The sequence below is a fragment of the Pogonomyrmex barbatus genome, unplaced genomic scaffold (genome assembly GCF_055798465.1).
Source record: "Pogonomyrmex barbatus isolate J1 unplaced genomic scaffold, ASM5579846v1 scaffold14, whole genome shotgun sequence".
Classification (NCBI taxonomy): Eukaryota; Metazoa; Arthropoda; class Insecta; order Hymenoptera; family Formicidae; genus Pogonomyrmex; species Pogonomyrmex barbatus.
The window spans coordinates 596,754-609,075 of record NW_028297110.1 but is presented as its reverse complement, the minus strand read 5'-3'; the positions used below and the strand labels follow the sequence as shown (position 1 = coordinate 609,075).

The following is a 12,322-nucleotide window of genomic DNA, read 5'->3' as shown; positions in this document are numbered from 1 at the left end:
CGCGGGGCAGCAGAGGGAAGGTTTGGATATCTTGTCGAGGATAGGCTGCCGGGTGCAAGTAGGTTTAATATTTGATACCGCGGGCTGGTCATCCTGCCGAGGCGATAACACAGGCCCCGCGGGAACCTTCCGCCCAACCATCCCTCGGAAAACGACTGCCGCCAAACTCGCAACAGTGTCCCTCCGCCCTATCCTACCTATCCCCCTCCCCCCCCCCTCTCCCCCCGCCGCTCCCCGACGATTCTCTCTCTTCTCATCTGCGTTCTACGTATTTCCAACGATCCGTTTCCATCTCTTACCTCTCGACCCGTTCGTTCTCTTCTTTCTCTTCCTATCCTATCCTATCCTCCTAACCTCCAGCTCGATGCGTCGTCGTGACGATCTATGAGGTATGTAGTAGGGCTCTCCATGTCTGTGGTCTTCCGTCTTTCAACTTCCGACCTCCAATGCGAGGGGCGATTGATCACGGAGTGCAAGGGGTAAATAACCGATATTACTCACCGACGGAATAAACTGTTTATCGCAGGGGTTCGCGACTTGTGGAACGTCGCTGACAAATAGACTGAGATCCTAATGCTGTTCGTAAGAGATCCGTTAGATAAAAAAAAATTTGCTCGCCTGGCAAAATATCCGTATATATTATGATCTCTTTATCTCCGTGCCGCTCAAAAAGATATATAAATAAGCAAGAAGGTAACATATTATATATGCATAAGAAAGAGTCAATCTTTGTACGGGTCAGTTTCATTGGCATCTGAGGATCATATATAGCAGGGAACAGCTTTATTCGTTTATTCGATCGACCGAAATCCCGAACTCTTGCGGGACTAACAGAGGGATCCTGGACTACGAAGGGTTCACGGCACGTTAAAAATTTACTATAAAACAGCTCACACAAGTCTGCACTTACTGCGAAGATTTGATGCTTGTTCAAATTTCTGTGTACATACGCATAGTCGTTAAAATCATTGCGTTAATACAGAGACAGATGTTTAAAAACTTTATGACTATTCGATGGTAGAGTAACTAAATTAGTTTCGTATTACGGAATAAAAATTATAAAACGAGAAATTATAAAAAAAAAAAAACAATTAATCAAATATCATACATTCTACATCTCATAAAAAAGTTAAATTTCTTCTTTCAAGATAAGACATTATTATTTTCATATCACATTTGTCACATATATTCAAACAATCGCCGTCCTCGTTATTACCCAACACAAATTTAAATGTGAATTAAAGGTGTGCAACTGTGTGAAAAAATAATATTAAAATGTTAGAACATAACAAATGACATTTCCCTTTACTATATCCTTTTGTCGCTTTAATTACAGTTTTGACTGCACATGTGCTTCAAGGCTGTTTTAATGATAGCTTTTAATGCTTTTGCGTGACTCGAGTATTTCAAGGGATGGAACGAGAAATAAGCGGGATGTATAATTATAATGCCAACTGTGTAAGATACCTATTTTTAACATAATTTGTATTTTGCACGTTGTTGCACGTATTTCGTTCCTTTTCTTGTGCTACTTTGGCATCGTAAACGTGGCATAAACATAAAAATTTTACTGATATTCTTATATTCATAATAGATTGATGATTAGACAGAAAAACTTTTATTAAACTCTCATAGAAAGTTTCCATTTACGCTAAATTAGATATATTACATTTACAAAATAAATCATAAAATAAAGTAAATAAATTTAAATAAAATTTAAAAAATATTAATCCACATTTATATATCGTGATCAGCAGTTATGTAAATGCTGGATGTTAAAATTTATATATTTTAAATGAAAATTGCATGCGATATTATTATGGAGGCAAATAAGCATTTAATTTGAGAACTGTGCATATGCCATTGCACTTGCTCTGTGGTATTAAGAAATATATTCTGATTAATTTGGTATAAATGTTATATTAATGCAGATTAATGCATTTCAGTTATTTCGACGTTTCGTCGTGAACATTTAAAACAGATTTTACATGTGCAATACCTACGTTCGGTACACTCTCGTAAACGTTTAATGCAGGAAACATGAATACACGCATATACGTGTATCATTCAGCTTGTTACAATATAAAGAATATCGAGAGCAATTTTTTATAACGATGTATAAAGTTACAATAACACGGATTAATGAATTTCGGCTTGTTTTGTCAGTCGCTGTACTATATAGGAATTTAAAACGAATTTTATTTACGCGATTCTCCCTCAGTCGCAACACTGATTTCGCCTATCGCTCATCTCGAATGGCAGTAATGTCAGATTCAAGCCTTCTTGAAAGAAAAATACAAAGTGGCTGCGCATATAGAATCAATCATGATTTTACTAATACGTCAAGAGGGTTGTGACAGCGAGTTTCACTTGGGCCAACGAAAGTATGATGTGATGTGTATCAGATGTAAGTAAGAAAAAAAAGCGTCATCCGTTTCCGTACCGACGCGCGTGCGATGGTGAGACTTACTTGGAGATAAAGTTCGCTCCGACAACTCTTTCAACTACGGAACGGTGTACGAGCAAGCGATGGAAAGATAAATTGAACGAGATGGAAACCAAAAAGAGAGCGCGTGTATGAGCGTATGAATTACATGTAAATGCTAAAAGAAGGAAAATGGATTTATATAGTGCCAATAATATGAAAATTATGATAAATACATGCAAGAGCATTCGTACATTATGTGACATAACACGATTTATGACATTCGCGTATGAGTGAGAAATAGAGAGAAATAGAGAGGCGACAAGGGAGAGGAGAAAGATAGCTGATATTCACTATGAAGGAGAAAAACATGCCGGAAGAGGTTACAGAAAAGTACCAGTGAGAAGATAAAGAAAATAAAAGAGAGAAAGATGAACTTGGTTCAACTAGAAATATAGAGAAAGAGTATAAAGAGGATCAAGCGCGAGCGACGGCAGAGGCAACGGCGGCGGTGGTGGTGGCGATGATGGTGGCGGTGGTGATAGCAGCGATGGTAGTGGCGACGGTGATGGTGACGATGGTGGCGGCGGCAGCGGTGGCGGTGATGATGGTGGCGATGGTGATAGCGGTGATAATTGCGGTGGTTGTGGCGGTGGCAGTGGCAGTGGTAGTTGACGGTGGTGGCGATGGTGGCAGAAGTGGCGGTGGTGGCGCCAGTGATAGTGGCGATGCTAGTGGCAGTGTTGGTGGCGGTGGCGGTGGCGATGGTAGTGGTGGCGATGGTAGTGGTGGCGATGGTAGTGGTGGCGATGGTAGTGGTGGCGATGGTAGTGGTGGCGATGGTAGTGGTGGCGATGGTAGTGGTGGCGATGGTAGTGGTGGCGATGGTAGTGGTGGCGATGGTAGTGGTGGCGATGGTAGTGGTGGCGATGGTAGTGGTGGCGATGGTAGTGGTGGCGATGGTAGTGGTGGCGATAGTAGTGGTGGCGATGGTAGTGGTGGCGATGGTAGTGGTGGCGATGGTAGTGGTGGCGATGGCTGTGGCGGTGGTTGTGGCGATGGCGGTGGTTGTGGCGGTGGCGATGGTAGTGGTGGCGATGGCTGTGGCGGTGGCGGTGGTTGTGGCGATGGTGGTGGTTGTGGCAGTGGTTGTGGCGGTGTCGATGGTTGTGGCGGTGGCGGTGGTTGTGGCGGTAGTTATGGTGGTGGCGGTAGCGGTAGCGGCGGTAGTGGTGGTGGTGGTAGTAGTGACGGTGGTAGTGGCGGCGATAGTGGTGATGATGGTGGCGGCGGCGACGGTGGTGGTGACGGCGGCAGCGGTAGTAAAGGCGACGACGATGACGGTGGTAGGCAAAGCGTAGACGTAGAAGGGTAAAGGGATGTGAAACATATACATGCACATACTCACACATATACATACACACAATATACAGCAGCATACAGCATACACATACAGAGACGAACTCACACGGGGAAGGATGGACAAACGGGTGGTCGCGGTTAGCGACACCCATGCGAGGCCTGAAAGCAAGGGCAAAGATGGCCGACGTGCATGAGATTAGGGGCGCAAGCGTAACCGCGCGAGGCTCCGCCCCCGTTCGGGGAAGCTCTCCGTTCCGCTGGCTGATACCGAGTTCACCCCCTTTGCTCTCCCTCCGTATACGAGTGCGAGCCCTCTCGTCGTGGGCAAGCGCCACGCTGCCGCATCGTCCAGGACCACCAACCCTCGCTGTAACCCCACCAGCGCCACGTACACGGACAGCGCTTCTGCCATCCCCCTGGAAGAGTTCATCCGCGAAGCGCTCTTCACCGGCCAGTCAGCGCCAAAAGTGCAGAGCTTCGGGACAAGAGTCTGTGTATTGCCCTGCGCGTAACCTTTAAACTCTTGTATATGGCAGCGACGAACCGATGCCTCGTCCCTTTCCCTCCACCGATGTTATCCCGGGTATTTCGCGGGACATGAAGAGTCTGGTGACTTCATCGTTCGGTGGATCGTTTCGATCGGTTTTTCTGATTCTTCTTTGGCGGGAACGTTGAATCGTAAAGTGGACTCTGGTGAACATCGAGTGAAGTGTTCATTAGCGGTGTAATCGATCTTAGTTTGCAGAAGGAAAGGTGCTCGCAAACGTTGGTGATCGTTGATTGTCATCCGTAAGACACGGATGCTTCTTCGTTGACTGTGGCTACGCAAACGGTGTTCCGTCGGTGTAAATTCCAAACTGATGGTCGAGATGCGCGACTGTTCAAGATTCTCCATCATCATAAAAATGAACTAATCTCTCTACTGAGATTGACAATAAGTGGGTGCATCGAAATACCTTAAGGGATTACTATAATTTGGTGCATTCTCAACAATTCGATCGGACCTGGCTCGACTTTGCTCAGCTCGGCTTGTATCGCACAGTAAAAACATCACCGGTGAACGATATACATCTTTTTGAAATCACCCGGATACTTTAGTCACACAGATGCGAATGCCTCTTGGAATCAAGAAGCGCAGCCGTCGCTGCTGGTATCACGCTTATCGTTCCGTCTGAGAGTGTCGATACGGGAAGCAAACGTGGACCTCTAAGCCAGGATAGGCTTAGTGGCACGCAGAATGATGTATTCACCGGACAAGATGATGGGGAGCAAGGGGCTCCACGGGGCACCGATCACCGCCCCGGGGTGCTTCCCCTCGGGAAGATACTCACCGCCACCTTATCGCGCCGCGCCGGATCCGATGCCGCCGCCGCCGAGGCGATGTATGCCAAATTCCACGGTGAGTCAAATTATCTTTTCCTACTTTTTCTCAGATTTTCGTCGAATCTTGTCGAAAATCGCTTCACATCCCGTCCGATAGCTTCAAACTTCGTTATAAAACTCTTCGCAAGAGACTTTGCGGTTTACCTCGAATTACGATTTACCTCGAATTATAAATTCAATATTATTTATACAAATATAAAAGCGCGTTGCAACAATGAGTGAATAAAGTGTTTACAATACCGATAGTTGCGATACGTTCTCTTTCTTTTATATAGAAACATTTTTCTCTCATTTGTTTTAATATATTAGTTATTGTACTAAAATAATTGTAACTGGAAAGCATCACTTATAAATAGTATCAATTCTTTGAATGCAAATCTTCTTTTGTATGTGTATATGTTTTGTTTTATATAACACAGATATATATTAATGAATCTTTAAAATAATATTTTAATGCATTAATCTAACGTAAATATTGTAGCATTCTGAATGATATAAATAATAAATAAAATAATAGAGAGAGAGAGAGAGAGAGAGAGAGAGAGAGAGAGAATACAATTTACTAAATTTTTTGATTCATAAGTGTCTTAATAATTATGTTATGTAAATGTTTTATGAATATTTTAATAAAGTATTTAATAAAAGATAACTTTTAAAATTCATCAATTATATTTCTTATTTTAATGAATAGGTCGATAAATCAAGATTTCGTCTAAAAAATATATATATTATTGGTTATAATTGCTTTATAACTTTTAAATGAAACTCACAGCAATTCGTAAAAAACATTTAATATTTTTTTCTGATTTTTATCAATAAATATTTAATAATTTATCCAATAAAAATAGATTTAAATATCAATTACAAAAATGTCAACAGAATTAATTTATTCGATGAATTAATTTATAATAATATTAAATTATAAATTTAATTTAAACAAATTAAAAACAATTCATTTTATTTTTTAAAGTTGAAGAATGTTAATAAAGACTCAGGAAGACATTTTTGAAAAATTTAATCCTCAACAATAAAAAATTTTAATGAAAAATATATTCAATAATTTAATAAGACCTGTCACTGTTCTGCATATAATTTTGCATTCTATTATTCTAATCAAAGGCAAAGTCAACCAATGACATCTAGATAAATTTCCAAAATATAACGCATAATATATATTTTAGATTTAACTAATTTAATTTATATGTAGTATAATCTATGTAACGTATTTAAATATTGTGATTATGTTGTATTATTCACCGCGCATATAATACTACACGTTATGAGACAGATGCATAATATGCAATTTGCGTACGATTATTTTAAATATATTGAAAATGATAAACTGGATAAACGTAAGAAGGCGACACTATGGTCCATTTGAAGAGGGTAGAGCGACATGTCGTTGAAATTTCTCTTCATTCGTTTTCACATTGCCCGACAGTTGACCGCGTCGGTACACTCATATTTTTCGCACTTACCGGCGACATGTAGACACACTCAATTTTAGTGCGAATATATCTATAAATATAACTGTGAGAAATATATCAAGAATACGTACAAACTCGTGTTTCTTTTTATATATTCATGGAAAGATCAATATTTCTTCCAAGTTTTATATCTATATTTATAAATCATCGCCTCTCTCAAGAAGGGGATCCGTTTCCTTAGAATTGCATTTAATTAACGAAACAGATATTTTTAAAGATTAATTTTTTATCGGTATTCTAAATAGTTAAAAAATGATAGAGCAAATTCATCAAAAATCTATATCGTACCTTGTATTGTTTCTCGTATTAAATTATAAGAATTATCTTGTAAATGATTAATATTCATAAAAAAATGCATGAAAATATTAATAATCAATTATGTTTTATTAATGTTGTTATCACAAAATGTATAACATACATACATACATACATATACATATTAAAAAAATTTATATCACATACGCACGCACGCATACACACACACACACACACACACACACACACACACACACACACACACACACACACACACACACACACACACACACACACACACTTTACTAATTTTATAAGCGTATAATATACATATTAAGGGAAAAGGAGAAAAAGTACTAATTAAATAACAAATAACCAAATTATTAAAAATCAACCATCAATTATTGAAATATTTCTATTTCAATACAAAACAAAAGTAATTAATTTAAATAATATTTGAAGAAACTTTGAAAATGTGATTAGTTTTTCACTAAGAATTATGCAGAATGGATTTTAAAGAACAAATATGATATATTACAAGTGCAGGGAATTAAAAGTTCCTAACTATATATTTTAAAAGATCGTTTTTATTTGCAAGCGATTCTGCCTTCAGATCCATAAAATATGTACAACTGGTTTAAAGGTTTTTTTTTTATATTAGTTAAAACAATTTGATGATAAAAGATTGTAGACAATTAATGATCCAGAATTTTGGATAATTAAATAATAGTCGCTTCGTAACATGATAAATTAGGAAAAAAAAATATTTTATCGAAATGCTTCAACATTTATCAAAAAATAGACTGATTATCTTAGTGCATCTGAGAGATAATAATAATCTACTATTTCACTTGTTCTCTCTCTCTCTCTCTCTCTAAAATTATCATTTTAAACAGAATTTAAAAAATTAACTTAAACAGATATATGTAATTGAAAGTAAATTGAAAATAACAGATAGACATCGTATTTGCTATTATCACGATTAATATGAAAAAAAATTTGATTTTCTTTTAAATGGGAAATTTTAAAAGAAGAAAAAATCTAACTTAATTATGAATTGATAATAGCGTAAATAAATCACGAAATAGTTTTAGAAAGAAGTTTCAGAAAACAAATAAGTTGTCAAAAAAAACGTAATTGATTCAATATCATTCGCGTGAAACAACGTTAAATAATAAAATGACATATTGTAGGAAAAAAAGGATTGCTAACACTTGATACGTAAATAGGTAATGTAATACGTAACCTCTCAATTTATATAAATTTAAAGCAAGTTTATATAATTTCCACTTCCTCTTATATAGACAAACTCAGAAAATTATGTCAATCCTTTTCTAAAAAGCTTGTCTGAAATCAGGTCAATCAAAGAACTAAATATCGTAATTGAATTTAAACTATTATTTGTGCTAAAAACACTTAAACTAACATTTGTGCATTGTGAATATAACAATCAATCGCGGCAGTCTAATTGCATTAAATTATATTATCGAACTATCGTAGAAACGTGGCATCGGTCGATGCAAAAGTGAAATTGGTCGGGGAAATATCCGTAGCGATAGAATTTGTGTCCGGCGAGAAGCGCTCAATAAAAATAACTTTCGATTCGCGATGCGGTTAAAATTAAACGTCTCAAGGTTTCATTTAAATCATATTCCACGATTTGCCAAAGTGCTGCATTTAGAGTATGCACGTAGGTATCGAACGACATGTTTTTCTATCAAGGTCGAATAAAATATCATTAAACGAATCATTTACGTGCAATAGTTGCGTTGTCCGAAAGTGTCAGACTATCAACGAGGGATATTTAAATGTACGTGTCGAGAAAGTACCTCTACAAAAAAATATTTGAAATAAATGAAAGAACAAATTTTTGACTATATTATAACGATGAGGATTAAACCACGCGAGTAAAGTCTAGGATCTGAGCGGATATCGATTATTTTAATGTCTTACGACCCCCACGAGTTTACTTAGTTGTGAATATGCCGCTAACTTTACCTTACGCTGTTAGTCCTCATAAATTTAATAGGATAGAGACATGAAAGCTATTCGTCACCATTTTTAATACGGAATATAATCGGTGCGATCTTAAAAAAAGTAAAACTTATGTAAAATGAGTTTTTAAAAATAGACCGCCTTTATGTTACTTCAAATTCAAGTTCAAATTTATCTTCCTGTCCTACTACTTGTCTTGTGCCTCCTTTTCAGTTGCAAATGCTTTGAATAGTGGCCTACTTATCGCAACTTTTTAACTTTCAATATTATCTCCTTTTACATACGACAGAGCTTTTATTGAAATCATTTTCTTTTCAAATTTGGCATTGCAAATCGAACGCAACTTTCGCTTCTAATTTCAAAATATCGTTCTTTATAAACTGTGCGATGTATAACTTTCTTACTTTAATACAGCAAATTATATTAGTTTACATAAGATAATAAATAACTATAATACTTTACATTAACATATACATTAACGGTAATTTAATCGCGCGAGAAATTTTTAAGTAACTACCGTATATACTCATTATTTTTGCTACTGTAATAATGTCTATAAAAAAAAAAAAGGAAAATTTGATTCAAATTTTGAGAAATGTCATCTCTTCGCGATATTTTACGATAATACTCATAAGATTCGTGCAAAATAAACAAGTATTCCAGCAAATCTAAGTGGAATCAATCACAATTGAGCCACATTTTTCTCTGCCCATTCCTCTTCCCGCGCTCCGCTCATTTCTACAATCTCCCCTCCCCCCCTCCTCTCTCTCATTCTTCTTGTCCTTCACTTTTCCGATCAACAGACTTCTCTACAGAGGTCGAAACCAAACCATATCGAACGACCGAAGCGTCGAGTTTTCTCCCCCGTCGGTGCGATGCGTTCCCCGGGCCACATCGCGGGCTCCGCAGTCTTTAGTTTATTCATGTGACGTAATAGGATAAAAACCGTCGCTACGAGCTGAGTGCCTAGATGAGATTACAGCCGTACTGTTACGCCCGGTAACGCGAATCCGATGTAATCGCCCCTTCCTTTAATTTTTCTGTTCAGTTCAGTCTCCCGATACGCGCGAGAGTTGTCTCCGCTCGGAACGCATCCTGGCGTACTTATACCATCACCCCCTTCATTACTTCCCCGCTTCCCTCCTAACTTTTCCATTTCACCCGCATTTTTTTTCTAGATACAATTTTCCAGATACAAATCGAACACGAGAATACTCTATAATCGAACTGATTCCTGAATAGGAGAAATACATATGGAACACTTACGGTGCATTCTTTCACTCGCTATATTTAATCGGTGAAAATAAAATATAGATACTATTAAAAATCTGCATTCTCGACAGTAATATATCGCTAAAAGGACTGCCTTAAGTCGTCAATGTGATTTAATTTATTTGATCAAAAAAAAAAAAAAAAAAAAAAAAAAAGAAAAGAAAAGAAAAGAAAAGAAAAGAAAAGAAGATATCAAATGCCGGATGCTAATGAAATTTGGCCAACTTCTCGTAAGTGTGTAAATCATTGCCAATTTAATTTGCGCTTTTTATTTTTATATTGAAACAAAAACGCTCAGACACATTATTTTTTATATTTCTGTTGTGTACTTCGAAATCAATCTAAAAGATCCTTTATCTCCGAAAAATGTGAATGCGTTTTAATGCATTACGAATAATCTAATCTAATGATCGATACGAATGCTGAAACAACTGATATTATCTTAAAATCAATTCAAAGGAAAAGAATTAGAACTTATTTTGAAAAATTTTCAATATCACTAACTTTTTTAGGAACGATTCGTTGACAAAATCGGTCGATCGATGATTACTGGTTATTCGGGTACACATTTATTTTGATGCTGCGCAAGCGTGTACGCGAGCGGATGTTCGCGGTTAAAAGAAGGTATCGATGAAGGTCGATTGTTAATTGTCTATCGCTATTAATTGTCTATGAGCATCAGGCGCGGTTTTCACCTACGGTGTTAATTATCTATGATAATTAATACAGGGACCCATTACGTATTCATCGGCTTGATGGTAATTATTCACGCTTCGTTGGACGTTACTTTGCATGTTTTCTGGTTGACGAACCTTTCATCCGGGTGGCGTATTAACGATCTGGCTTAATAAACGCAGCTACTCTTTTTACACGTCATTAATCTTTTAATTTTTGCCTCTCGCCGCAATGCAGTCGAACTTTGATATCAAACATTTGGATGCTGAATATATATTATTCATTGCGCGACCATGTCGTGTTGGCAGATAAGTGATGTCCGCTAACGACCTAATTTTTCTTAATTTTTGCATAATAATACGTTCAACAAAATCTTATGCACACTTTTGTTTCTTTCTATTACAAAATATTTTTAAATTTTATTACTTAAGATTTATATAAATGTACGGTTTTAATATATACCTAGATTATTTTAATATTAAATTTGATATAAAAAAACTTGTTTGATAAATTATAAAACATATTATGTACATAATATAATATTATGTACATATATAATAATATTATGTACATAACATAAGAAATATTTTTTAAATTACATATGTTATTTTTAAATTACATATGCTAATTCAATTTTCAGTTTTTTTATTATCTCTTTCGTTTTCGTTTATTATTTATCTATAATTCTATATCTATTTTATTCTTCTTAATCTCAGTGAGAAGAAAAGTTTACTGACACACGACAAAATTGAAAATTAATAAGAAATTATTTTATGGTACTCACATTATGGTTCCGAATAAATTTATTAGGCACTATTGTCTACAATTAATACTGTTGAAAATTATTCAAATTTTATTTCAATTTGCATTTTCTTGAAAATAAATTAGATTATGCCTTATATCTTATTTCAACTCACATTTGTCTTTTTTGGTTTAATTTTTCTGAGTTAAACTTTATCAATAGAAGTTTGCTGATCAAGTCCAATATACCTATATGAGATTACTAATTTTATCCACAGATTAGTAATTCAGACTAACTTACTAGTAAACTTACTACTTACTAGTAAAATTTAATCAAATAAAGGCAGCCTATATTGGAGTTATACTAAAAAGTCATTAATCTGCAGTTTAAGATAATGTAAAGTCAAATCAGTAAAGAAAGGAGTAAACGAATCTAATTTTATTAATACATGCGAATAATATATAAATGCACAAGGTATGATATTCTTCGAATAATGATGATATTAATATTACTATTAATATTATTATTTTGATATCAGCATTATTATATATAGAAAATCATTATTGAATCAATAGATATAGCGATATCATAACAAATTTTAGGCTACTATATACTAATATTAATACCAAAATAATGATAGTTAATCACCGCTAATATTAAGCAAAAATAATTGATACAAATCAGTGTTTTTGACTAAGCAATGACTTTTTAAAACTTAAATAGACA

At 35.9% G+C, this 12,322-nt stretch overlaps 1 protein-coding gene and 1 long non-coding RNA gene across 4 annotated transcripts in view; one reads left to right on the top strand and one right to left on the bottom strand.

Moving 5' to 3' along the window:
* LOC112552461 (uncharacterized) overlaps positions 1-12,322 on the bottom strand; it is a 100,021-nt gene that overhangs the window by 17,545 nt on the left and 70,154 nt on the right. The window lies entirely within an intron of this gene.
* The window catches only part of acj6 (abnormal chemosensory protein 6), a 52,959-nt gene continuing 44,702 nt past the window's right edge, over positions 4,066-12,322 (top strand). The window contains exon 1 of one of the 3 annotated variants that reach the window (XM_011635297.3): positions 4,066-5,186. In XM_011635297.3, the coding sequence (XP_011633599.2) occupies positions 5,025-5,186 (162 nt within the window). In that variant the 5' untranslated portion in view covers positions 4,066-5,024. The remainder of the gene's footprint in view (positions 5,187-12,322) is intronic. The other 2 variants (XM_089072851.1, XM_011635296.3) reach the window with 2 other exon arrangements.